Genomic DNA, 24,913 nt, shown 5'->3' with positions numbered 1-24,913 from the left:
TCGAAAATAATAGTTCTGTGCGGAATACGTATCGCGCACTACGTCCATTTTATCGTCGACAAAATCGTCCATCAGAGCACCACCACTCTTTACTCGTTTACTCTTATTGATAAATCGCATCCCCAGAGACGCCGTACGGTGCGTACAGAAGAAACCATTGCTGCTGTAGAGCGTAGTATTGAGGAAGACCCGAATGAGTCCATCCGCCATCAAGCACAGGAATTGGATCCGTGTGCATCCACTTTATGGAAGATTTTGCTTAAGGATCTTGGTTTACGTGCTTGCAAAATCCAACTCGTGCAAGAATTGAAGCCAATCGATCATCAAGTAAGGCGTAGATTCGTCGAATGGTCCCAAAACGAGATTGCCGTTGTTGCCGATTTTCATAAGCGAATTTTCTTTAGCGCTGAAGCGCACTTCATCATTGGTCCGTATTTCTTCAAAAACGATGATGGCCAGAACGTTACAGTCAATGGTGATCGGTATAGAACTATGATTACTAACTCTTTCATTCCTGAATTGAATAACCATGATGTCCAGGAGATGTGGTTTCAACAAGACGGCGCAACATGTCACACAGCTCGTGCCAAAATCGATTTATTGAAAGACAGGTTTGGTGACCGCCTAATTTCACGTTTTGGACCTGTGAATTGGCCTCCAAGATGTTTTGATTTAACACCGCTAGACTACTTTCTGTGGGGCTATGTAAAGTCATTGGGCTATGCCGATAAGCCACAAACGCTTGACCATTTGAAAGACAACATCCGCTGTGTTATTGCCGATATACGGTCACAAATGTTGGAAAAAGTCATCGAAAATTGGCGATTGGCCGTGGCGATCGTGTGCCAGAAATCATATTTAAAATGTAATGCCACAAGATTATCTTTCGGATAAATAGAATTCATGTCAATAGAATAATCCATCGATGATTTATTGCAACTTAAAGTTCTATACATCGAAAAAAAACACCCCTTACTTAGAGAAGGTAATGGTTTTTATCCCAATATACACAATGTAGAATGGTTTGAACTCTGTTTATAATTATATAGATATATTAATTATAACATTTATTTCGTAAAAATTTCAAAGCGGCGTATTTCTCTTATTTGGTTCAAATTACGTCTTTATCTAGATGAATGGTCATTTTTGTTCTTAACTTAGCGTAGTGAAAAATATTTAGATTTTTTATTGTTTATAGTTTTTTTTTTACTTTTGGTATCGGAGATACCACTAGCAAATTAACGATAGTATAGCTATGGTTTATGAATTTTTGAGCAATATTTTTCATATTATTAATTTGTCAACAACAAAATACCATTTTTTCAATAATTTCTTTAAATTATTTTCATTCATTATTTTCATTATTTTTTTTTTGAGCTACACGATGATGCTCTCAGATTGATGAATAGAAAGTTTCGTGCTATTACATTTTAATTCTTAAATAAATACAACAATGAGTTTTTTAAGCTTCCAACACCCTCATAAAATAATCTTTAATCCCACTTTGATTGTCCAATAGCTCAGTCTGAGAGTGTTGAATTTGTAGATTTTTTATAGATTAGAATTTTAACTATAAAAATCACTGCGAGCTCCTGATTTCTCGATTGAACTCGAATATTTATATGTTGGGGAATTTACAAACTATACTAACGGAGTCACAATTATTGCAATAATTTGAATAATACTAGGAAGTCTACGCTATGGGCAGAACTATTTTTGGCACAGAAAAACATATTCGTTAAATGGCTGGGGTACCGAGTTCTCAATTTAGTAGAAATAAATTTAATAAATACGTTATCCGGCCTATGCAAACTTTGTATTTGAACACGGTATATAAGAGTTTCAAATTAGTATATTATGCAAAGTGTTGCCTACTATACTTTGTCTACGACCGTTAGTTTTTGGGTACATTTTCGAAAAACAATACGAATACATTCACTGATATGACCGTCAGAATTGACAAACGTCAAAATTAAAGGCGTGGGAAATAGATCCGAAAACATCCGATTGCTGCGTGGGAAACGGAACTGATGTAGTAAAATAACACTAGATAGGCGTATAATTAGATATTTTGCAGAAGCTAGTAGAAAAAAGTTATTTTTAAATTAGCTTTTTATTATGTGCTAAGTAATTGTTTTTTTTATTTTCTATCTATCTCATTGTATGCGTTTCTATTTGACTATTGCTATACAAATTGTTTGTGTCTAAAATAAACGTATTATTAATATTATTATTATAAGCCCATTGTGTTTTCTCCACATGGGTTCTATAGCATTGTATTTTTGGTCTCTTTTTTGCCTTAATATAATTTTAAATATAGGATAATTATATATAGATTATTGGTTTAACTCCAGTGCAATAAAATACATAACTCAGTAACAAACGCTACTAAGAAGACATTCGATTCCAGGATTTAAATTGATTTTGAGTAGATGTAGATTTTCGTGAATATTTTTAGAATATAAGTTCCCAATTTATATAATGCCTCGACAGTAAATCCGTAAAGCGGACGTCAATACCAATGACCACAAATAGAGAGATTTGCATTGTCGACCAATAATTTCCTATCCGTAATCCGGAGTTTTCTATATAAATGACCAAAACCAGAAAATTTTGCATTATCGTTATATCGTTATAATTTAAGGTTTTGATTTCGCACTTGGCTCCAATAGAAAACTCATTCCGACCGGTCTATAACAGAGTACCATTCGCCACCACACTGCAGTTGACTTACAAGATTATCATCTTGCGTACGGATCACTTGACATCAGAGAGGCCCAACGGCCACAAGTTTATGCTCCCCGTAAGCATCTCCTGTTACATTCTTACCTCTGCGATACGAGTTTTTTCAGGCCCGCGAAGGTCAAGTGTTACCTTCAGTGCGAAATTGACTTTGGCTACGACGTGGTGCCACCAGAAATCGAGAATGTGTTCTCGCGTTGATACTTAAGAGAAAGAAGAAATCGGACCAAAATGCTGCTTCCTGGTAGTGTGACGGATAAATTCCGCGGGACGTTTCCTCAATTAGTGGCCGCCGTTTCAGGTTCGTTTCTATAATTAGAAATTATTATCCTCTCCATTTTTCATGTTCGATAATTTCGAAAAAAAAAAAAACGTTGCTGCTTTCCAATTGCGACATTACTTTCTTGAAAGCTCGTATTTCTTGAGATTAACATGACTGAAATAAATATAATAAATAAAATATGTCGCTGCTATTTACAGAACAAAAGTTCCCAACAAATACAAAACCAAATATTTATGGTTTCTATAAAAATACCCAAAGAATAAAGCAGTAATTAAATCGAACCCTTTACATATTTTCAAGTTCCCTCAATATTCTGCAATTACTAAAAATACCACATAACCTTTTTCAGAATGTTATTTTTTTTTATTATTATTTTATTACTTTTATCTTCAAACTATGCAAATTTTATCAAGTTGAACTTAACATGTCAGGTTAAATTAACATTCTATTATAGTGGTTTAACAGAATACCTTAGCGATTTTGTATAGCCAACACTAATTGATATAAAGGCTACACAGTTTGTTAGAGCCACTTTGTTTTTGAATATTCAGTTGTGATAAAGAAATCAGACTACATAATTCGAAGAAAAAATTACGTATAATATCGAATAATACACGGTGTCCCGTTTTTTACTGATTTTTTACGCCTAATGCTAATTAAAATTAAGAAGATACAGTTTGTTACAAGAAAAGACTAGTTGGTAACCATTTTACTATGAATATTGAGTTGTAAAAAAACCGACTCTATATTTTGAGAACGGTCAAATTTGCGGGTATAATATCGAAATAGTGTTTGAAAAAATTATCCTTTGTTAACGCTATCTAAAACATCAAATCAAAATTTTAATGTCATTCATATCATAAGTACCTGCTTTGTCGAAGATATTCGAAAAAATTCTCTATGGACAACTTTACGATTTTTCTATAAAAAACAATATTATTCTCAATACTCATTGTGGTTTTCGTAAAGGGTTTGGTACGTCAATAGCTTTAACTATTATAAAGGATAACATTCTCAAAGTGTGTGAAAATAAAATAAAAATAAAATTATGTTTTAGTGCTTTTAGATTGTTTGAAGGTTTTCCATGCAATTAATCACGAGCTGTGGCTGGCTAAACCACAATATTACGGTTTCAATGCAGAATCTTTTGATCTTCTCGATTCATGCTTAACTTATAGATTTCAATCAATTTTTTCAAATGATAAATACTCAGAGAAAGTAGAAATTCTAGCCAGAGTTCCTGAGGGATCAATTTTAGGTGTTGCTGCTGCTCTTCCTTATTTATACTTCTGATATTTTGAAATCTTTGCGGATGATATACGTTAATGATGACCTCAATACTTTAAATCAGATGTCTCTTGCAACTGATCCAAGTAAATGGCAATGATAAGAATGTTAACTTCGTAAAGAACAAATTAAATATAGTCAGGAACTCAAAATTATTTTTTAAAGATTGTGCCAAGAATCTTGGAGCTATCTTAGACAGCAAACTTAGATTCAAAGAATACCTAAAAAATATTTACAAAATCCTTGGCCTCCATGAAAGTTTTATATAATAATAGATATATTTTAAATAAACAACTGAAACGAAGTTTGTGTCAATCCCTGGTCATCTCTAATATCAATTATTATGACTTTGTCTGTGGTTTTTGTTTGGATCAGGAAAGTAAGAAGTGTTCATATAGTACAGAATGCATATATTAGGTGTATGTATGGTTTGAAAAAAATTTGATCATGTATCACAAATGGCTCAAAATGAATGAGCGCAGAATCTTGCATTGCTCGACATTTTTGTTTAATGTAATAAACAATCCAAATTCGTCAGTTTTCATAAAAAATCGTTTGATATTTCGTAACACTGTCCGCAATATTAAAATTAAAAATAATGCCAAATTAACTCTGCCACATCATAACACCATAGCGCTTATTTTCATACAACACCGTAAAGATTTCAACTTAATTCTTAACCAGTTTCTCGGCATGCCATTACATAAATTTAAAATAAAATATAAAAAATATCTTTTAAATCTCGACTAACAGGTATAAATAAAATAAAACTAACCAAAACTAACTAATATGATACCTACAAATCACTGAGTCCAAAATGTTATAAAGTCAATTAATTCTCCTGCAATGTTTTAATCCAAAAGTTACTTAAATGTATATAATTTGTTTTTTTTTTTACTTATTTCCCCAGATATAATTATAGTAATTTCTCTAGATAAAATTTTTATAGGATTAAACTAGTATCCTACATTTGTCTCTGGTTCAGAGTTGTCAAAGGCTAGATTCGCGCCAAACTTGGACAGGTAAATGAAATTATTTCTTTGTAATAACTTTGTCATATCAAATTATTCAAATATGGTCTGTTTTCCTGTTTAAAATACTTAATGCATTACCGGATCATGAAAACTTCCGGGGTTGTCTAAAAGTTTTCGAAATACAAGGTGTCAAGGTATATTTTTGTCTATTTTTAAAATTTGTTGTTATTCGCATCAGCGAATCTGGTTTCCAATTGCGAGCAAGGAGATTACGACATTAATATCTTATTCATATTATGTTCCTCCTCGAAAGTGCGCATTTTCTAAAAATGACGTAAAATACGCAATTTAAATGCGTTACTATTATGTGAATAATGACATGAAATATTATATTCCAAAGATTATCAGGTTTCTTAAAATACTTCCAGTTAACAGAAATTAATTATACAAGGTGTCCGAAAAAAAAAACGGTTAACATCCTGTATATTATATACAATACGTCAAGTCCCTCCAAAAAATATGTAAATTTGTTAAAATATGTTTATGTTAGTTCTTCAAAAGAAGACTAATTTAAAACGATTCAATTTTTTAATATCGGTGTTATGTATAAAACATACATCATATTTCGAGAACTGTAAAATTGGTGCTTATAGAGTTTTTTGCAAGTTTTCAGAAGTAAACTCCTATGGAATGATATAATATTTACTAGATAATTTACTTTTAATTTTAACAAAACCTAATTTGAGTTTAACTTTAAATATTGTCTTTATTATATTGACTCATGTTTACTCACGGCAATATAATTGATAATAGTATATTATGCAACAAGTGCGGTAAACGGCATTTGACTCACGAGTTTTTAATAAACGAGTTAAAAAGTTTACCGAACGTCTTGTATACTATACTTTTTCTACGACCGTTAGTTTTTGGGTACATTTTCGCAAAACAACACGAATACATTCACTGACATAACCGTCAGAATTGACAAACGTCAAAATGCAAAGCGTGGGAAATATTTCCGAAAATATCCGAATGCTCCCAAATCCGTGCGGTAAAATCCCGGAATGTCCGACGTGGCTCGGATTCATGGGAAACGAAACTGACGTGGTAAAGTGACGCTTCCCGTACACTAGATCGGTGGGTAATTAGGTATTTTACAGACGGGAGTAGAAAAAATATTTTATCGCACAAATTGTTTATAATAAAATAATAAGATAAATTTAATTAAATTAAATCCAAGTATAGTTACTTTTTCCTTTTCTGTAAATATTTAAAAAAGTAAAATAATAGGAAAACCTTTAAACAACAAAAGTATAAAATAATAATAAAAATAATCTAATTGGTAAAATAAAATAACGTGCCGGATTTTCTATTTTCAATATCTTCTGCATAACCAGAAGTGAAATTTTTAAAATTAAAAAGAATCTTGAATTATTAAAATTCTAATCATAGAAGCTTCAGAAGTTATCTAAAAATTAAAAATGGGCTATTATATCATTAAACAGTGATATCTCAAAGTAATGAATTGCATTTATTAATGAATTAATAAAATAATGAAAAAAAATGAATTTCCCAGAACAAGTAAGACTGTTTTTTTAAGAAACATGCAGTTGTATAAAAATTTTAAAGACGAAATAAGCATAAGTTTTTTTCCAATATAAATAAATAAGACCAATTATCTGGAGTTTTTATTTAAAGTCTAAAAATAAACATTTCTTTTAACGAAAAAAAAATGGCTAAAAAAAATATTTTCAATTGTGATATTTTTGGAGATTTTTTTTTAAATTATGATATTTTTGCACCGTGTCATATTTTTTTATACAAATGTGTCATTAAAAGATTACCCCGTTGTTGTGGAAAAAGTTGAAATCAAATAATTTAAAAGACTAACAAGAATATTTTGTAGAAAACGTTTAATATTTAGTGCTGAAAAAAACAAATTCTTGTAAATTTTGTAGGGTTACGATAGATGATTTGTTATTTAAACAGCAATTAATATAATACAACACACACAATTAAATCAAAGTTACACACAGAACGCAAACATCAACCATCTAACATATTTTAAACTTAAAAAATATAAATATTTGAAAGAGCATAAAATAACTAAAAAACGGAAAAAAAATATTTGAAGACATTTCGATTAAAACAATTCTTATAAGATTTTTTAGGATTACAAACAGCAAGAGTCAAGGCTTTTCATTGGGACATGATTTAATAGGGTTTTCTGCCTCGGACATTTAATCAGAAACTTGCAAAATGTCAGAAGGTGCTAAATTCTCGTGGTAGATATTATCTTGATCGTTGTTAATGTTGGTAATATCCAATAAAATCGTATTTGCTTTAAATTTGTCTGTAGTCATTTTTAATATTTCGCCTATATGACTTGAGGACTGCTGGGGTTTTAAATGCCTGAGAACAAACTCTTAGCGTTAAAATACCTAAAATTTTGACCTTAAACATGATTCTGCACTAATTCGGTAAATATGCCACAAAAGCTGTGTGGCGATTTCTTTAATTTTACGAGTTGCAAAATACATAAGTATTTTAAATCCTTTTGTGCGTCACTGACAAAAGCCTTTTTGTTTATTTAACGATTTACGAAAAAATCATTTGATAAAAATTTTGTCCAATTTGACAATGAAAAAAAATCATCTGACGTGGCATAACTTAAAATGAACATTTTGTACTTACCTTTTCTTCTAGAATACTTATATATATATTGTAAAAGTTTCATCAAAACGATGGTAACTCTAAATAATGTTAAATCGTTTTTCACTGTTTATCATGAAAAACGACAAAAATATTCTTGCAAGATCAGAAATATAATTAATAATAGGGCCCTTTTTAACAAACCGTTTGCGTGCGTTTCGAGCTTTAAAAATTACACTTGCGGCATCTAGCGGACAACCTGTAAAGTTAATTTAATGTGTTTTTGTTGAGCACGCTATACACTGATAGTATTGGCTCAAAATCGCAATTTTTGAGATGTGTCACTTTTAAAGCAAGGGTACGATATGAAAACGACATTTGATTTCCGAAATGCAGCACGCCAACGATTAATTTTTTAATTATCTTGTACAGTTTTGATAATAACATACTGCCGTTTTTTAATTTCTCTGTAAGCAACGATTTTAATTTAAAAAAATAATTAATTTAATTTTTAATGTTAATTAGAAAAATTACATGACTACAACTTTAATAAGTGAGTGTATAAATAACTAAAAACTTGAATTACAGGCCAAATTATTTCCTCATGTGTATGTAGTATAGTGTCCCTATACAAATTTATTAATTGAATATTAGGTATTCAAAAATATTTAACAACTCTCAAATTGTGGTTTTTCAAGTTTTATAGGTGTAGATGCTAAACTTCAGTCCATAATTTGAAAATATATCTTTTGTGTGGCATTAGGTTTCTATACGTTCTACAAATGTGTATATTTCATAATATGAATGTTCTACTAGCCAATATTGCTCTGCTTATCTTTTTTCCCTTTAACGATAAAACTTTTTTTAACGATTTAATAATACACCAATTTTTATTGGCATTGCATATTATCCTAACTTTGATATTACGTTATCATAGGGTTTGAGTCTCCTATCTGTGGTGAATTTAAATATTTTTTACTGTTCTATCATGATGTCACATTGTTATCGTATTTTTCATAGATAATAATAATATTTTTTGTATACGTTTAGTTTTTGGTAATATTTCATTTGTCTTAAATTAAGCACACTTTTACTCTGAGATTGGAAAACAAAAACTTCAATGAAAAATCTCACAAATTCAAGATTTTCATAAACAAAACGATAAAATAGCAGTACCAAATAAAATGGAAATATTAATCGAAGAATATTATTTCTTTTCATTGCGAGATAAAATTCAACCAGGCTGGTTCATTTAAATAACAAAGTATTAACATATGTGCAATTAATAAGTATATACACATTCAATGCGCTCCTCTAATTTATTGTATCTCAAGTGAAGGGAATAAAAACTGATGATCTGATGATTCAATCCCAATTTCAATAAGAACAAATTTATTATTCATGAATTGATAGGCAATATGTGGGTAGTTGCTTAACGCATACATTTGCGTTGTTATTTCTGTTGTTTCTTCGAACACTATGAAATTATCTGCTGCAGAGATGTTATTATTATTATATTATTTCGCCATTTAGTCCCGGAGCAATTTCAGATCTGGTTCAAATGTTAATACTATAGATCATTTTTACATTTGCCTGCAAGGAAATTTTAATTAACTAACTCCCATGACACCTCCCCTGAGTATTTTCATTGAACTCCATATTTACTAAGACATTTTTGATTCGTCGGAAAGTTGTAAACATATGTCACATACAGAGTGGCACACAGTGGATGGCTTTTTAGGAGTATGTGATGAATGAATCAGTGGATTTACTTCAAATTATGCAGGCTGATATAAGAAATATTTTCAACTATATATATTTTCATATATATCTTGGATAGTTTAAATGCCGCCCCCTGTAAATCATTTCATTTTAAGATTCTACTCAAGAAACAAAATAGGTTTCGTTGAGGTTTTCCTATACGTATGTGTTGCCCTTATAAGAAAAAATGTTTTTCAGATTTTTAAGCAATTTGGAACCTTGAAGAAATCTTAGTATATTTTAAATGAAACACAACGCGCTTTAAAAATAAGATTTTGTGTGCGAGGTATAGAAACACCGTTTATTGAGTTTTTTAAATTTCACGAGGTGTGTATTCCTTTATTTTCCAATTCTAAATCTAATTTTTAAAACGCGCCGTATGTCCCATCTAAAATGGCATGAAAGACCCTTCCTTGCTTTATCTACTAATATTTCTTCTGTGTGTTGATATTTTTTAAACCACTCTCCTAACCCTATAACAGAGTAATAAGTACTAATTTCCGGATCTTGGTTTATGTGCTTTGAACTTCCAATTTGGAATTAAAAAAATTCTTAATTTAGATTTGTTTATAAGGAATAATTTAAACTAGTCTCAGTCTCCTTACTATATACCTTACTATATTATTATTGTGATATTTAGCGTTTTTTCTTTTGTTGGGCTGCTGCGTCTCTCTGTAGGAAATATTTGTTAATAAATAAATGAATAAATAAAATAAAAATCTTTTTTCAAGTTTTCCTATACCTATCTGTTCGTTTTCGAAATAAAAATTATTTTAATGATTTTTACAGAGTACAACAAGGCATAATTTAGAAGAAAAATTTGCACATAGACAGAAAAAAACTTCTTAAATTCTCATTTTAATTTTAATTTAGTTAATTATGATAGTATAAAGAAATCAAATAAATTAGGCCCCGTTAAATGGTCATCCTGTCTATAGAGAGGAATCTTCTTTCTTGATTGTTTGATTATTGACTCCGAAAAATGGCCATATAGTTGGAAAGAGAGTAAAATTAAATGAAAATGAGGTTTAACTAAGTGTGTCTATGCGCGAAGCTTTATTTAAAATGTTTCAATATTACGTAAAAACCAAGATTATTCAATTTTATTTCAAAGAAGGTAATAGGGAAACTTGAACAAAATTGGATTAATTTCTTCCCTAAAACTAAAAAAATAAAAGGAATATACAGGGTGTGCTATATAGAAAACTCAATAAACCGTGTTTCTAGAGCTTCCGTAGAAACTTTTCTAGTTACAAAATCCTGTAGGTTCCACCTGTCAAAATATTTGCAGCTCTAAATATATCTATCGGGTTTTTCGTAGAAGCTCTTATAAAAGGGGATTTATTTTAGCGGTCGTTGTTGATTTTTAAAAGAAAATTAAAAAAGGTATATTGACGTTAACAGCGTGACGTCAAGAAAAAACATTATAAACTTCAGAAATGTCATTATTTTGACTTCCTGTAAGTATGGAGATGAATTTCTAGTAGTAGTTAGTGTTTTTTTTATTTTCATTATTTTCATACAAAGAAAATTAGCAAAGGTGAAAAATACTACCAGTAAACCATTCAAATTAAGAATATGCTTAATGTATTCAGCATTTAGATAAAAATATACAAAATAGAGAATTTTTATTTAACCAAATCTGTTATTAGCTTTATTTCCAGAATACACCAAAATGTTTTTGATGATAGTATTTTATGCGACAAAAGTAGTAAACGGCAGTGTTCAATAAACGAGTGACTTAAAAAGTTTACCAAACGTGTTGCATACTATAAGTTTTCTACGACAGTTTGTTTTTGCGTACATTTTCGCAAAACAACGCGAATACATTCACTGACGTGACTGTCTTAATTGACAAACTTCACAATTCAAACCGTGCGATAAAATCTCACGTGGTAAAGTGATGCTCCCCGCACGCTAGGTCGGTGTACAATTACAGAAGGGAGAAGAAAAAAATTGTTTCATGCTTAGAATTTAAACCAATTTAAATAAGTTGGTGTTATTAACTTCGCTACCGGGCAAGATTTATTGTATTTACAAAAAGTTGTCAAACGGCAGTCCATTTTTGCAATCGTCGATTGTTTTATCTTGTCTGCCATGTTTTGCCGTCATCTTGGCCAACCAATTGTGATAAATGACGTTATCAAATTTAAAAAAAATCAGATAAATAATATATTATGCAACAAAAGCGGTAAACGGCATTTGACACTAGCAGAGCGCAGCGGAGCCAGTGTTTAATATACGGGTGACTTAAAAGTTTGCTGAACATGTTGCATATTATACTTTTTCCGCGACGGCTAGTTTTTGGGTAAATTTTCACAAAACAACCCAAATACATTCACTGAAATGACCGTCAGAATTGACAAAAGTCAAAATTCAAGGCGTGGAAAATAGCTCCGAAAACATCCGATTGCTCCCAAACTCGTGCGTTAAAATCCCGGAAATGCCCGAAGTGGCTCGCTAGATCGGTGTATAATTAGGCATTTTAATATAAATATGTTTTTTTATCTGAACTTTTATTTCCTTTTTTCGTGGCGAATCTCCAGCCGAGCGTTGGAGCATATTTTTCGAAATACCTTGTATAAATACAATTTCTACCACTTCTACGGCCACATTGAGAGCTGTTGTGGAAGATCACTAATGCTTATCGAAACAGGTGGCGATTTAAGCACCCACCAAATAAATTGCTAAAAATAATTATTTTCAGGAAACAAAAGGCGAAACTGTCGCAAATAAAATATTTAATTACTCGTTGCTCTCGTTGTCAGATGAAAGGGGCAATATTGTCCTAATTAAAATCTAAAAGAATAAAGCAAGACGAGTAACGAACTTTCGCACTAACCAACGTCATCCATATCCTTGTAATAAAGTGAGTCTGGTTCACGGTCAATGTCAAGTTAAGGATGTTAACATTTTAATTATATTACTTTATTTATTTCCAAATCTTGGGAATCCAAAACCGGTATGTAAATATATATATCCAAAAACCCACGTGCGACGCACACTGTTCGAATTTATAAAAAATCTGGCTATAAATTATATTTTCCTTTGCCCTATTCTTATTCCAATTTCTTATTATTTGTAACACTCCACTACACTAGTTTATTTCGAAAAATCGATAAAACTGAATTTTGCGAACGTATGCGCGCTAGGGAACGAAACATATCTCGGCTTTATTTATTAACGAAACCTATTGAAACTGGAGGGAAATCGCGGCTGGGTATTGAGAAGCATTTTCAAAAAAAATTGAAAATTGCGTTTGCAAAGGTTCAACACAAAAGTCATTTTTCGAAAATCGTTTATGCTATTGAAAAAATTCTTAAACGAAAAGATCCAGAGGATTCAACTGTTTATTCTTAACGCTTTTTCAAAATTGTACAGGATACAGGGTATTCGCAAAAAACTGAAAAATGAGATCCTTTTTAAATAAAAATTGATCACAACTAAAAGACTACTTTTAAGTTGGTAGTTTCTTTTACATGACGATATAGCCCGTATAGATAACTAAAACTCTTCTATTTATGATTTTTACCTATTTTACGGGGTGTTCAAGATATTCCGTGCTATAATAAGAAATGTAACAAGTGAATTTGCAGCTGTCGGCTTCAGATTTGGCAGGGAATTAGAAGTCCATACCCGCATTTAAACTTTGAAAGCTGGGCGGAATCAAAGGTCGCGAAGTATTTTTTAAAAAACTTTTTTGGTTAGTTTAGCTTCCAGAAATAAAATGTTTTCTCGAAAAATAATAAATTCATCTGCAAAATTCTTTAATCAGGAGACGCGGAAGATTCGGTACTATAACTTTTATCTTGGGCATTGTTTCATTATATACGGGGTTTTTCAATAATTAAATTAAAAAATCTGAAGGATCCTGAAAATTGTTCAGAGTGAATTATTATCGGTAAATCAAAATTGTTAAAAAATATAGCTAATTGGTTTAGCTGTTATTGTAGGTCGCATCAAGAGCTACAGTTTTTTTATTTACGGTTTTCGTCACATATGCTGCTCAAGATATTTGAAAAAATCCGTATGAAAATCACTATTTCTCACGCTCAGTCTACACCCAATGACGTCATTTACTATTGCAAGGTACTGCATGGTTTAAAAAAACCTGTATTTTCTCGAAAACCGTTTAAATATATTAGAAAAAATCATGTACCGAGAAACACGGGCATATCCAGGGCTATGACCTCCACTTTGAACAGTTTTTGAATTATATATAGGGTGTGTCGTTTATTGGCAAAAAATTTAAAAGATCTTGAACATTTCCGTTTTTGTTAGTATAATGTTAGCCGTAAACGCAAAACTAATACAAATTTTTAAATTTACCAAAATTTTCCCAAACTTTCAAGTTCGGCGAAAAGTGACAAGGTGGATTTACAATAACATATCTATTTTGCCAAAGTTCTATAGTGGCCCCCAGGAACATAATAGAAATATAATGCATCCTTCTAGGACAAGAAGCCCTTAAAATACAAAAATGCGTAGCAGCTTTGTAGAATGCGTAATGCATAATGCTGAACAGCTGTCTGTCACAACAAAGAGATTTCGAAACTATATTTGATAGTTCCACGAGGGTTTTATATTTCGGGATTTTTTTAAACTAGTCCTGTCATTTAGCGACTAACGTTTTCATAGGGAAGTTTGACATTTTGAGGTTAGGTTTACTCAGTTAGGTTTTGGCGAAAGAGTGTTGTTTGTTTTTTTGCGATAAATTAAAAAAATTGTGACGGTTAAAAATAGAACTTATTCGGGAGCATTTTCGTGCAATAATTTTGTACAACTTTAGATGTGGACTAACTCAACAAAAATGCATCGATGAACTTAATTCGACTTTTTAAGTTAAAGCACCATCAGTCGCGGTCGTAGTTTTATTAAGGTTGAATTTCGTGATGGTCGTCCAAAATCGGTGGTTGTCCAAGAAAACATTGATGCAGGATCGTCATGTGACTTACTATGAGAAAGTGGTATCTTTGGGCATTAGTTGGATCAGCATACATACAATTTTGCATGAACATTTGGAAGCTAAAAAAATTTGTTCGCGTTGGATTCCACACAATTTGACATCAGCTCAGCTGTTGGTTGGTCTAAGGAAATGCTAAAAAAATGTCTATGATATCGTGACAGGTGATGAATCATGAATCTATGCTTATGAACCTGAAAGTAAGCAGCAGTCGACTGTGTGAGTCTTTCAGAATGAGACAAAGCCCAAAAAAGTTGTTCGTGCGCGAAGCATCTCGAAACAAATGGTAGCCTGTTTTTTCAGGAAAATTGGCCACGTTGCAACTGTTTCCTTGGTCAAAAGTAAAACAGTCAATTCTGAATGGTCACAACCATTTGTTTGCCGAAAGTCTTCGAAAAAATTAGAAAAACCAACCGCCGAAGACGAATCACTCTCCACGATATCAATGCTAGATCTCAGCGATCAGTGCAAACAAAGAACTTTTTGAGCATTAAAAGTATTTATTTGATGATGAGCCATCCACCATATAGTCCTGATCACCTAATGACTTCTTTTTATTCCCATACATTAAGGATAAATTACGTGAGCAACGATTTTTGTACCAGAAGAAGCGATTGGTGCTTTCAAAAAGCATCAATCGCTTTTTGATAGCTTATAGTTTTTTATTACAAATCCCGCAATATAAAAAGTAGGATATTAAACGTCTTAAGTTTGCACGAAAAATTTCTAGGTTTTACAATTTTAATTGATATTTTAAATCGACCACTTGTATCTTCTTATACAGACTCCTTCTGAAGAAGAGTTTTTGCTGATTATTGGTTAGATTAGACTAAAATATTGTATGTGCATATGGATCGATCGCTAGACATTAATTTAGTCTGGATGTGCCCAAATATAAAATCCGCAATATTGTAGAAAAATATGTATTTCTATTCCGTAACCTTCGACTGTAAGTAGTTGGTAGACTTGTATATAAACAACTAGTTTTTTGAAATGTCAAAATAAATTTTAAGGTCCTATAATTTAAATATTTATTTATTTAATTCATTTTTCAAAATAGTTTGAGAACACAGAAATTATTTTTATATTTAATGATAACTGTACACCCTATAGCGCGCCACATTCACAATTAAGTAGAAATTATTTCTTAAAATCGAAAAATTACCCAGCCCAGACGAAACCGATTAATAATAAATGTGATTCTTTTATTTTCTTTTCGTAAGTAGTTACATCTATAATAATGCAGGTTGCTCGCCGTTTTCTAAAATTAGAACAAAAATAAAGCGAATTTTTTATCACAATAAGCGATTGATGTATCGGTCAGTCACCGAAAATTGAGAGTTAAGAATGTTTGGCATTCATACATAAAGTTGTTCGGTTCGGAATTAGGTATTGATGACAAAAATTGAAAAATGTGATTGGGACTGGACAAGGGATGGCTACAAAAAGACAAATTTTATATACCAGTGTCGGTAAGTGTGCTATATATATAATCAGTGTAACGAATTAGTTAATTATTTGCTATACGGGATGTTGCAAAAAACGTTTCGCTAATTCCTAGGATATTTAATATACATATAACTGAAAAACCCATGAACTCGTTTTGTTTTTATTATTTCTGAAGCAGGTTAACATACCTAAAGAAATGATACCTTTGATTGTATCATAAAAGTTGCCAATGATAAAATTTAAATTCAAAATTTACATTTTTTTTTATAGTTGTTCCTGAATTAACCATTATGTGGGTAGTTGTTTCTTATGTATGAAAATAATTTATTTATTAATTCGATCAGCATTAACAAATCAAATCTAATAACTCCAAAACCACTTAAAAAGTATTCTTTTCTATCTACTTATATTTACTACAGCAATAAGGGAAACGTTTCTTAAAACATGCTGAAAAAATTAATGAAAAAATAAATTAATAAATTTTGCTAGTGTGTTATAACAAAATAATGGATTAATAATTACTCTTTATTGTCTATTGTGTGACATATGGTTTTTGATGTTCAGAAATTTATGTAAGTATTTCATTAATATGAGATGCATATACATTGGTAGCAAAGTTGACAATTATTTTGAGTGAATCTCCAGAATATTAATAAGAAATCGCAAAATTTTAAATAATTTCAAAAAATTTGAAACGGTAGTCAATTTGGTGTGTTGTATGAAAAATACTTTTCACTTCTTGGTCAAAAATAAACAATGCAGTTATTATCGCACTATAAACACGATGGACCCAGAAATATTACATTTTTAACATTTCTGTTTGTCGGTTGTTAAAAATTAAATTAAATTCTCTTTAATTTTACTTAAATTTTAGCATGGAGCGCAAAATTATCCCTTTATGTGTTTATGACTTGGCTAACAAATTTCTTAAGTTTTTCTGCAAAACCCAAAATTCATAAATATCTTTTCATTTAATTTATTTCACTTTGACCTACAAACTAAATATGGCAATCATTATATCATTGGTCTAATTTAGGATAGAGAAGTAAAGTAAAGTAAAGTTTTTGTGAATAAGGAAATTTTTTTAAAACCAGGTTTGCTGTATGGGTTCGAATTATTAAAATTTATTAGAATAGTTGCTGTCGTTTGATATTTAACCGCAGAAGATCGAATCATATAATACATAAAATTAATGAACTCAGTTACTTGTTTTAACAAGGACTTATCATTTGGGTCGTTTTGTACATGGTTTAACAAAAAGCTCTTTTCTTACTTTAGAACGTTTTAAAAATAAATTCAAGCATAATGTTGAAAAATTCAAAGCCCTTTTCAAAATTTATTTATTATTAGTTATGTGGCGTATAACTTTTTGCAAGGATAGTACTAACTCACGGAGCATATCAACTATATAATTAACCGTAATCTGTTTGAAAGTCGAAATTTTTCCGATAATATGCAAAATTTACTGCACTCAATTCGCATAGTTGCCAACATTTTCCCCAATTGGGTTATCGAAAGGATATTTTAAAACAAAACAATTGACATTTGGTGTCAGTAAGTCTGCAAACTACGCTATGATGGAGAATCTGATTTTTAGTCAGGCACCTAACCGACATACCATTTCACTTTTTTTTTAATTTTTATTTATTTAAATTTTAAAATGTATAATATTTCTGATGATATGCCAAGTAAAAAGCATTTACAATATACGGTCGTCACTTTTTCAGGATTTTGTGCACTCAATTCACATAGTTGCCAAACAGTTTATAGTTTATTGTAATATATACACTCATAACATATATAATATATAATTTTTTTCTTCTTTTTTTAATTTATTTATATATTGGTTTCTATTAGGCATAAATTTGTTATTATAGTTATTGCATTGGCAACAGTACATAATAATATGTTTACTTTCTTTTTGGCGCACTATTTATCTTAATTGGAGTATTTATAAGTTTACACGCCTAATAGGTGGTTTAGTCTGGTTTACCAATGTTAAGTTTGAATGTATGTGTATGTATGTGTATATATTTTTATTAATTATACATTTATACTTCGCTTATTATGAATAACGTCGATTATTACTATTATTAATGTAAAATATACATTACATTGAAATAACCACCTTTAACAAACGATGCTGACGATTATTATTTATATTCACCAAAATATGAAATAATATATTAAAGCAAGTGGAATTTATATATAAATTTACTTTCAGGTACCCTTTCGTGTGTCTCCGATGGCATGCAGTACGGATGGACAGCCCCCGTAATACCGAAACTCCTAAGTGTCGATAGTCCCATCGTCGTCACCAAAGATCAAGCGGAATGGTTGGAAACCATTCTAATGCTCGGCGCGTGTTGCGGTTTACCATTAACCATGTTCTTGGTAGACAAAATTGGTCGCAAAGGTTCCCTTCTAGCTTCGGCCAGCACCACTCTGGTAGCCTGGATCATCATAGCACTAGCGCCTAGCGTGGAGTATATCTACTTCGCGAGGTTCATCGCCGGTATGGCCGGCGATACAGCTTTCGTCGCCGCTCCAATGTATATAGCGGAAATGGCGGATCAAAAAATTAGGGGGTTCCTGTCAAGCATCATCTACCTGATGATGTTAACTGGAGTCTTGTTGATCTACTGCGTGGCTCCATTCGTTCCCATCTACGTTCCATGTATTATCGGAGTTTGCCTGAATACGATTACCCTGGTGTCGTTTCCGTTCATGCCAGATTCGCCTTATTACCTCTTGTACAAGAACAGACCCGAAGAAGCTAAGAAATCGCTGGAAAGGCTGCGTCCCTGCGGCGACGTCGACGCCGAAATCAAAGACATCGCGGCGGCTGTGGAACGGCAAAAAGAAGAAAAAGGACGACCGCAAGACTTGGTTTTGGTCAAAAGCAATCGGCGAGCGCTGATAATAATGGTGTGGCTGAACGGCTCGCAGCACATGAGCAGCATAAGCGTCATGCTGATGAACATGCACTCGATTCTCGAGGAAGCCGGTGCCGTGCACATTTCGTCATCGACGGCGGCCATTATCTTCTCCGCCATCATGTTTTGCGCGGCAATGTCGGCTTCGTTGGCAATCGACAATTTCGGAAGACGAGTTTTACTCGTAACCTCCGGAATTCTGGCCGGAACCAGCTTGGGAGTTGTCGCGGTGTACTTTACATTGAAAAATAACGGAGTCGACGTTCTTCACGTGAGCTGGGTGCCAGCGATGGCGGTCATGTGTTACGCGGCCGCCTTTAAATTCGGCATAGGCCTCGTTCCGATTGTGTTGACAGCCGAATTGTTTCCTGCCAAAGTAAAAGCGATGGGGATGACTATCTCGGACGCCTGTTACGTCGGCTTTTCCGTAATATCCCTTCAAATATATCATCAATTGAAAAACCGCTTCGGAATCCAAGTGCCGTTTTATATATTCGCCGTTTGGTGTTTTTGCACTGTCGCGTTTACGATCGCCTTTATTCCCGAAACAAAAGGGAAAACGCTGGAGGAAATTCAGTTTATTTTGAAGGGCGAGGATAAGGGTGTCAAAGGGACGGCTCAAAGTAATTCGGAAGCGTACAAGAACGAAGGATTTGAACCCTAACGTTCGAAAAGCCGCGTGTATGAGTGCACTATATAGGTATTTATTTGTATTGGTTTTGTATTATTTACATCATAACTGCCGCATAATAAAATAATAAAACCAAAACTGGCGTTGTTTTAAACATTTTTCGCTTCGGTAAATATGTCGGGATTTGCAATTCGCATGCAAATGTTATGGAATTTTTGTCGGAATATTTGCAGCCTCACGCGGATTTAATTCGCAGAATGCACACTATAACTTTTTAGTTTTGAATTTTAAATGACAGATATTGCACTGCACCTTTTTCATCTTCATCTTATCTATAACAAAACTTATTTGATGTAGGACGTGGAAAAAAGAAACTATATCAAAATATTCCATACTAGACTAAGTAACACATTATCCCCACGAAATCTCATATTCATACAACAATATGAAACTAAATTAAATTTTCTATATTTCTTACTAAATTTACATAATTGTGGATAATATTTCGATTGCTTGGAAGTATGCAAATTTTTTCTTCCGGTAATATGGAAAATATTTTTTCGAGCTTTTACTGTTTTTAGCACTTTTTACTTTAAATGTTTTCATTTATATGTTATATACATGCAGTTGTTGAATGTTCATGATAATTTATTCTTGAAATAAAAATTCATTAGTGTACAATCGATTTTTGCTATGTAAAATTTTTACAAAGCCTTCTGTAAAGCTTTTTAGACTTTATTTCTAAAAGGTTGTTTATGTATGGGGCGACCATTTAAAATGTCCCCCCTACCCGTTAACTTCTTAATTTAAAATTTATTATTGTATGTTATACGCTAAATAAAATCCCCTAAAATATTCTCCACATTTTTTGTATAACATACCATGTACCAAATTCCAATAGCATTTGAGTTATATGCCCTTTCAACGTGAAAGCAGCATTCAAAAATAAAATAATATTGTAGAATTTATAATTTATATCTTGTAGTTGTAAAAAAAAACCTTTGTTTATAAGTGACAGTGACAGTTACAGATTTAACAAAACGATGCTCGATTTATCATATATAAACTGCCTTATTCTAAAAGAGAAAAAGAATGAAATGTGGGGACAGTTATTAAACCAAACAAGAAGGCAAAACTGGCTCAGAGAGAACTACGTGTAATTAACCCCCGATTGCACATTTCAGACAAAAAAACTTTTATTAACCATGAAAAATGCAAACGGCCTAGCCAGGAAGAAGAGAACTTTTCGTATAATATTATATCATAATATTTATTTATATCCTAATTCCTGTTTCATATAAATTCAACAGTTTTCAAAATATCGTTAACTTAAACGCAACATTAAAAAGTATTAATTTTTCAAAGCGACTTCCACACAACCTTCCAATAGCAATGAGTCCGAAAGCAATTCTACACTTGCCACTGTGGTCCTTCCTTACATTCAAAACATCGCTGAAGACATATCAAAAGTTCTAAAGAAGTATAACGTCAAAACCAGATTTACCACTTGTCCAAAAACCCCCAACATCTGCGGTCTGTCACAGACAAAATTCCATTTGAGACGCCAGGAGTGTACAGCATTCCATGCATATGTGGCAATGAATACATTGGAGAGACTGGACGAAAAATATGAACTAGGCTCAAAGAACACGAAAGATCCTTACGACTAAGACAAATAAACTCATCAGTTTTTGCCCAACTCACTTATGAAACTGGGCATAAAATTTTATTTGATAAAACTAAAATTCTTGCATGTAATCAGTTCTTCTACCAACGAAAAATCCGAGAGTCAATAGAAATCTATAAACAACCAGCAATCTTAATCGCGACTCAGGTCACCAATTTGGGAATCAGTCATTCGAGACGGTCTCATTAGCGCCCCCCCACCCCCTCAAACAATTTATAAGCAGATACAGAGTAAAATACGAGGCAGTTTGAGTCAAGCTCTGAAGAAGCCAACAGGATGATTGGCGAAACGTCAGCAATTTCGACTAAGCAAAAACCGACGCAGCAGGAATCCAGAAGTTTTGTAAAAAGCATTTAAACGTATTCTTGTACTTAGTAGTATATTAAGCAACAAACGTGGCAAACGGCATTTGCGTCACAAGTTTATTTGGGACGAGCGAACCGAGTAATTAAAAAAACGAGTACATTTGGGTACATTTTTGCAAAACAACACGAATACTTTCAATGACATGACCGTCAGAACTGGAAAATGTCAAAATTCAAACCATGTGGTAAGATAACCGAAAACATCTGAGTGCTCCTAAACCCGTGTTGTAATATCCCGGAAATGTCCGAAGTGGCTTGGATCCGTGGGAGACGATAGAGCCGAAAATAAACAAATTTTCAGAAAAATCCAATATATCATTCGCCGCAAACGTCTAAGGTACTATAAACCGTGAAACACCCTATACCTTATAGATATTTAATAATTTTCAAATTCAGTACGTGCGGTATGGAAAGATGTCTAAGTCGGTAGAAAATATCTTAGTTCTGTTGTATTGATAGATAGGCAACGTGTAAAACAAGTTCTAGACAAGCGCCTTTTCTGAAGAAGAACAAGATGTATTTAATGCACGCCATAATGCAGTGTGTGCTGCTATTAGAACTGAATTAGAAATAACAACGGTTTGAAAAAGATGCGAAAGAATGCAGAAATGCAGAACGAAATAATTATTAGTATCAACAAAAAATTATTAAAACAGCAAACAAAAAAATGAATTCAAGCAGTTCAAAACATGTGGACAATACACTGAACAAAGGCCTAGAGGCTCAAAAATTTTAATTACAACTTCGTCTTTGCATATAAGTAAACTAAAAAAATTATTATTTAGATTCAAGTCCAATCATGGAAAACAATAGCAAATCTAATCACTAGATTAATTAGAGAAGGAAGTAGAATTGAAGAACAGAGAAAAAACAAAAGGAGAATAGCAAAGAATAATGGTGAAAATACAATCATATCGCAGACCAGTGTTTTTATACAAACAAAATACAGTGTAGGATCAAACCGACGAAAATTGTTTTTAAAATACAGGAATACAGATTTCTACAGAAAAGAACGGAAGAAAGATGGTACCAGAAACAAGGCAGGATTTTTGACACATACACAGAGTAAAAATAACGCTATAGGATCTGGACACCTCGCATATGTCTAATAATAAGCAGTTATTTGGTTCATTGAATAACAATTAAACTGAAATTTTTTTGCTTAAAAAAAATAATGATATCAGAAGGCTAAGGACAGATAGGGAGTGAAAACTGTATGTTAAATAATGTGCGTTTCAGAAAAAAGCGGAGAACTCGAATTTTCAAAAATTTGGGTTGCCGCGACAAAAAACAATGCAGAAACTTTGACTGAACAGAAACAAATGGATATTTGATCAAGAAACATCGATAGAAGATTGTGAGTGTACAATTTAAAATTATTAGGAAATGGTGTCAAAAATAAATTCGATTGTTATTTATTAATTCCCAAATTCGGTGAATGCGCGAGACAAAAGTTTTCAGGCCTTTATGAAATATCTTTTAAAAGTAACATTTATTCGGTGGCAAGTTGTGATGCAGGGTATGATTAAAAAATATGTAATGAAAAATTAGAAATATTATTAAAAATCAATAAATATAGATGCAAGCATTTAATAATACGGTGCAATTAAAATAGGGTAAAAAGTAGGCTAGTACGTTTATTCTACACTGCGTTTTGTTTGTATGGCCATACAAAAAGCACGACTATAGTAAAAGAAATTAATGCACCCTACGCATAGATTAGTAAATTTTCTCATAACAGATATTAAATAGTAAAAATCCCGTTTCCTAATTTACAATGGAAGTTTTTTAACATAGACATAGCATAACATAACATACTATGAGTAAGAGGCGGAATTTTTTTTTATTGTATGATAATTATGAACATTAATGTTATTTTAAATAAAGCCAGAACTATTGCTTTATAATTCAACCCGTTCTTACAAAATCCTATAATTTTTTAACTATACAAAGTTAAATTTACAATATTTTGTCAAAAATGATCTTAAATTCAGGTTGCCCTGCTTTTTAATTGCTTTATTGGCTATAATGTATACCAACAACTATAATATGTCTTTATTTTTTTACTTTAAAATAATTGTTAACTGATCTGATAATGTGCTTCAATACATAATTTACATAAGCAAAAATTTCCTGTTATACCAAAAAACAAATAAATGTTGCGAATTTGGGAGAGCGTTTTTAAAAAAATATATTAATACGGAAAGCGAAATAAAGTATTATTTGGACTAGCCGATACAGATTGTGGAATAATTAACAATATATTTACAATATAACAAGCGAATATGTAAGGCTTTATCTGCCGTCTTGAGTGTATAACTACAATCTTTCTGTTTTTACTATATACTGGAGAAAAAGAAATAAATGGCGAGCTGCATAATCTTTATAATCTTTCTAGATCTTCATCGTGTTGGCTTTCAACTGACCCTCCCCAATAAAACTTTAACGATGTTATTACCTATTGTTTTGGGCAAAGTCATTAACAAAAAATTTGTTATTTCCTGAGTGACAAGGCAGGGGTGGACCAGATATATTTCTTCCTTTCTGATATATTTCTTGAGTTTTGACCATTTGTGCCATCGCCGAATAATCGTTTTTACCATGAGTTTCGAAAAAATTATTTTACGCGAATATAACAAGTCGCGTCGAAATCATTTGTCGCTTGATGCAAAACAGGTTGCAAAAAATGTGAATTAAACTTTAATCAGTAGAGGACTTATTATATAAGAAGCTTTAAAAGAAACCTGTCCAAATATTGCCAATAAGAGATATTGGAGAAATGAAGAAAAGAAATAAACGTAGTGATTTTTAAACTCACCGTAGAGACAATAGCGATCAGAAGAAAAACAAATTGTCTTTATCAAAGCGAAGTTGTTCTTACCTTGATTAAACTGAAAAGGAAACTAGAAGAAACCAATATAAATATTAGTCATGCCACCTGTTGTTTGTAAAATGGGATTTACGTACCGCAAAATAGACAAAAGGCAAGTAGTAATCGAATCACACAGATTACTCACTGAGAGATTTAAATACCTTCAAGAAATTAAACATTGTATACAAAGGATGGGTTCACGCAAAAGTGTCAAACGAATACACCTTCAATATATACCATACCATAATACCCGCTGGATCAGAAGACGGATTTGTAATTGTCTGTATGTATGTTTCTTAATGTAATTTAAT

General features: G+C 31.9%; 1 protein-coding gene across 3 annotated transcripts; it reads left to right on the top strand.

The window, feature by feature from the left end:
• Positions 1 to 2,699: 2,699 nt before the first annotated feature.
• LOC132703088 (facilitated trehalose transporter Tret1-like) lies at positions 2,700 to 20,310 on the top strand. Of its 3 annotated transcripts, XM_060672151.1 has the most exons (3): positions 2,700 to 2,803; positions 2,853 to 3,043; positions 18,336 to 20,307. In XM_060672151.1, exons 2-3 carry the CDS (start codon positions 2,974 to 2,976, stop codon positions 19,709 to 19,711), a joined length of 1,446 nt encoding a protein of 481 aa, XP_060528134.1. In that variant the 5' UTR covers positions 2,700 to 2,803; positions 2,853 to 2,973; the 3' UTR covers positions 19,712 to 20,307. The 3 variants fall into 3 exon arrangements, with proteins under 3 accessions (XP_060528134.1, XP_060528133.1, XP_060528135.1); XM_060672150.1 differs by having other exon boundaries at positions 2,751 to 3,043; XM_060672152.1 differs by lacking the exons at positions 2,700 to 2,803; positions 2,853 to 3,043 and adding an exon at positions 16,009 to 16,134 and having other exon boundaries at positions 18,336 to 20,310.
• The last annotated feature ends 4,603 nt before the right edge of the window (positions 20,311 to 24,913 follow it).

This window comes from Cylas formicarius, unplaced genomic scaffold (genome assembly GCF_029955315.1).
Source record: "Cylas formicarius isolate icCylForm1 unplaced genomic scaffold, icCylForm1.1 PGA_scaffold_6__28_contigs__length_40554024, whole genome shotgun sequence".
Taxonomy (NCBI): Eukaryota; Metazoa; Arthropoda; class Insecta; order Coleoptera; family Brentidae; genus Cylas; species Cylas formicarius.
The sequence above is the reverse complement of the archived record's forward strand: the minus strand, read 5'-3'. Positions and strand labels throughout refer to the sequence as shown.

Coding starts and splice junctions, on each gene's coding strand:
- LOC132703088 (XM_060672151.1), top strand. CDS start 2,974: ATGCTGCTTCCTGGTAGTGTGACGGATAAATTCCGCGGGACGTTTCCT. Junction 3,044..18,335: donor ATTAGTGGCCGCCGTTTCAG/GTTCGTTTCTAT, acceptor ATTTACTTTCAG/GTACCCTTTCGTGTGTCTCC.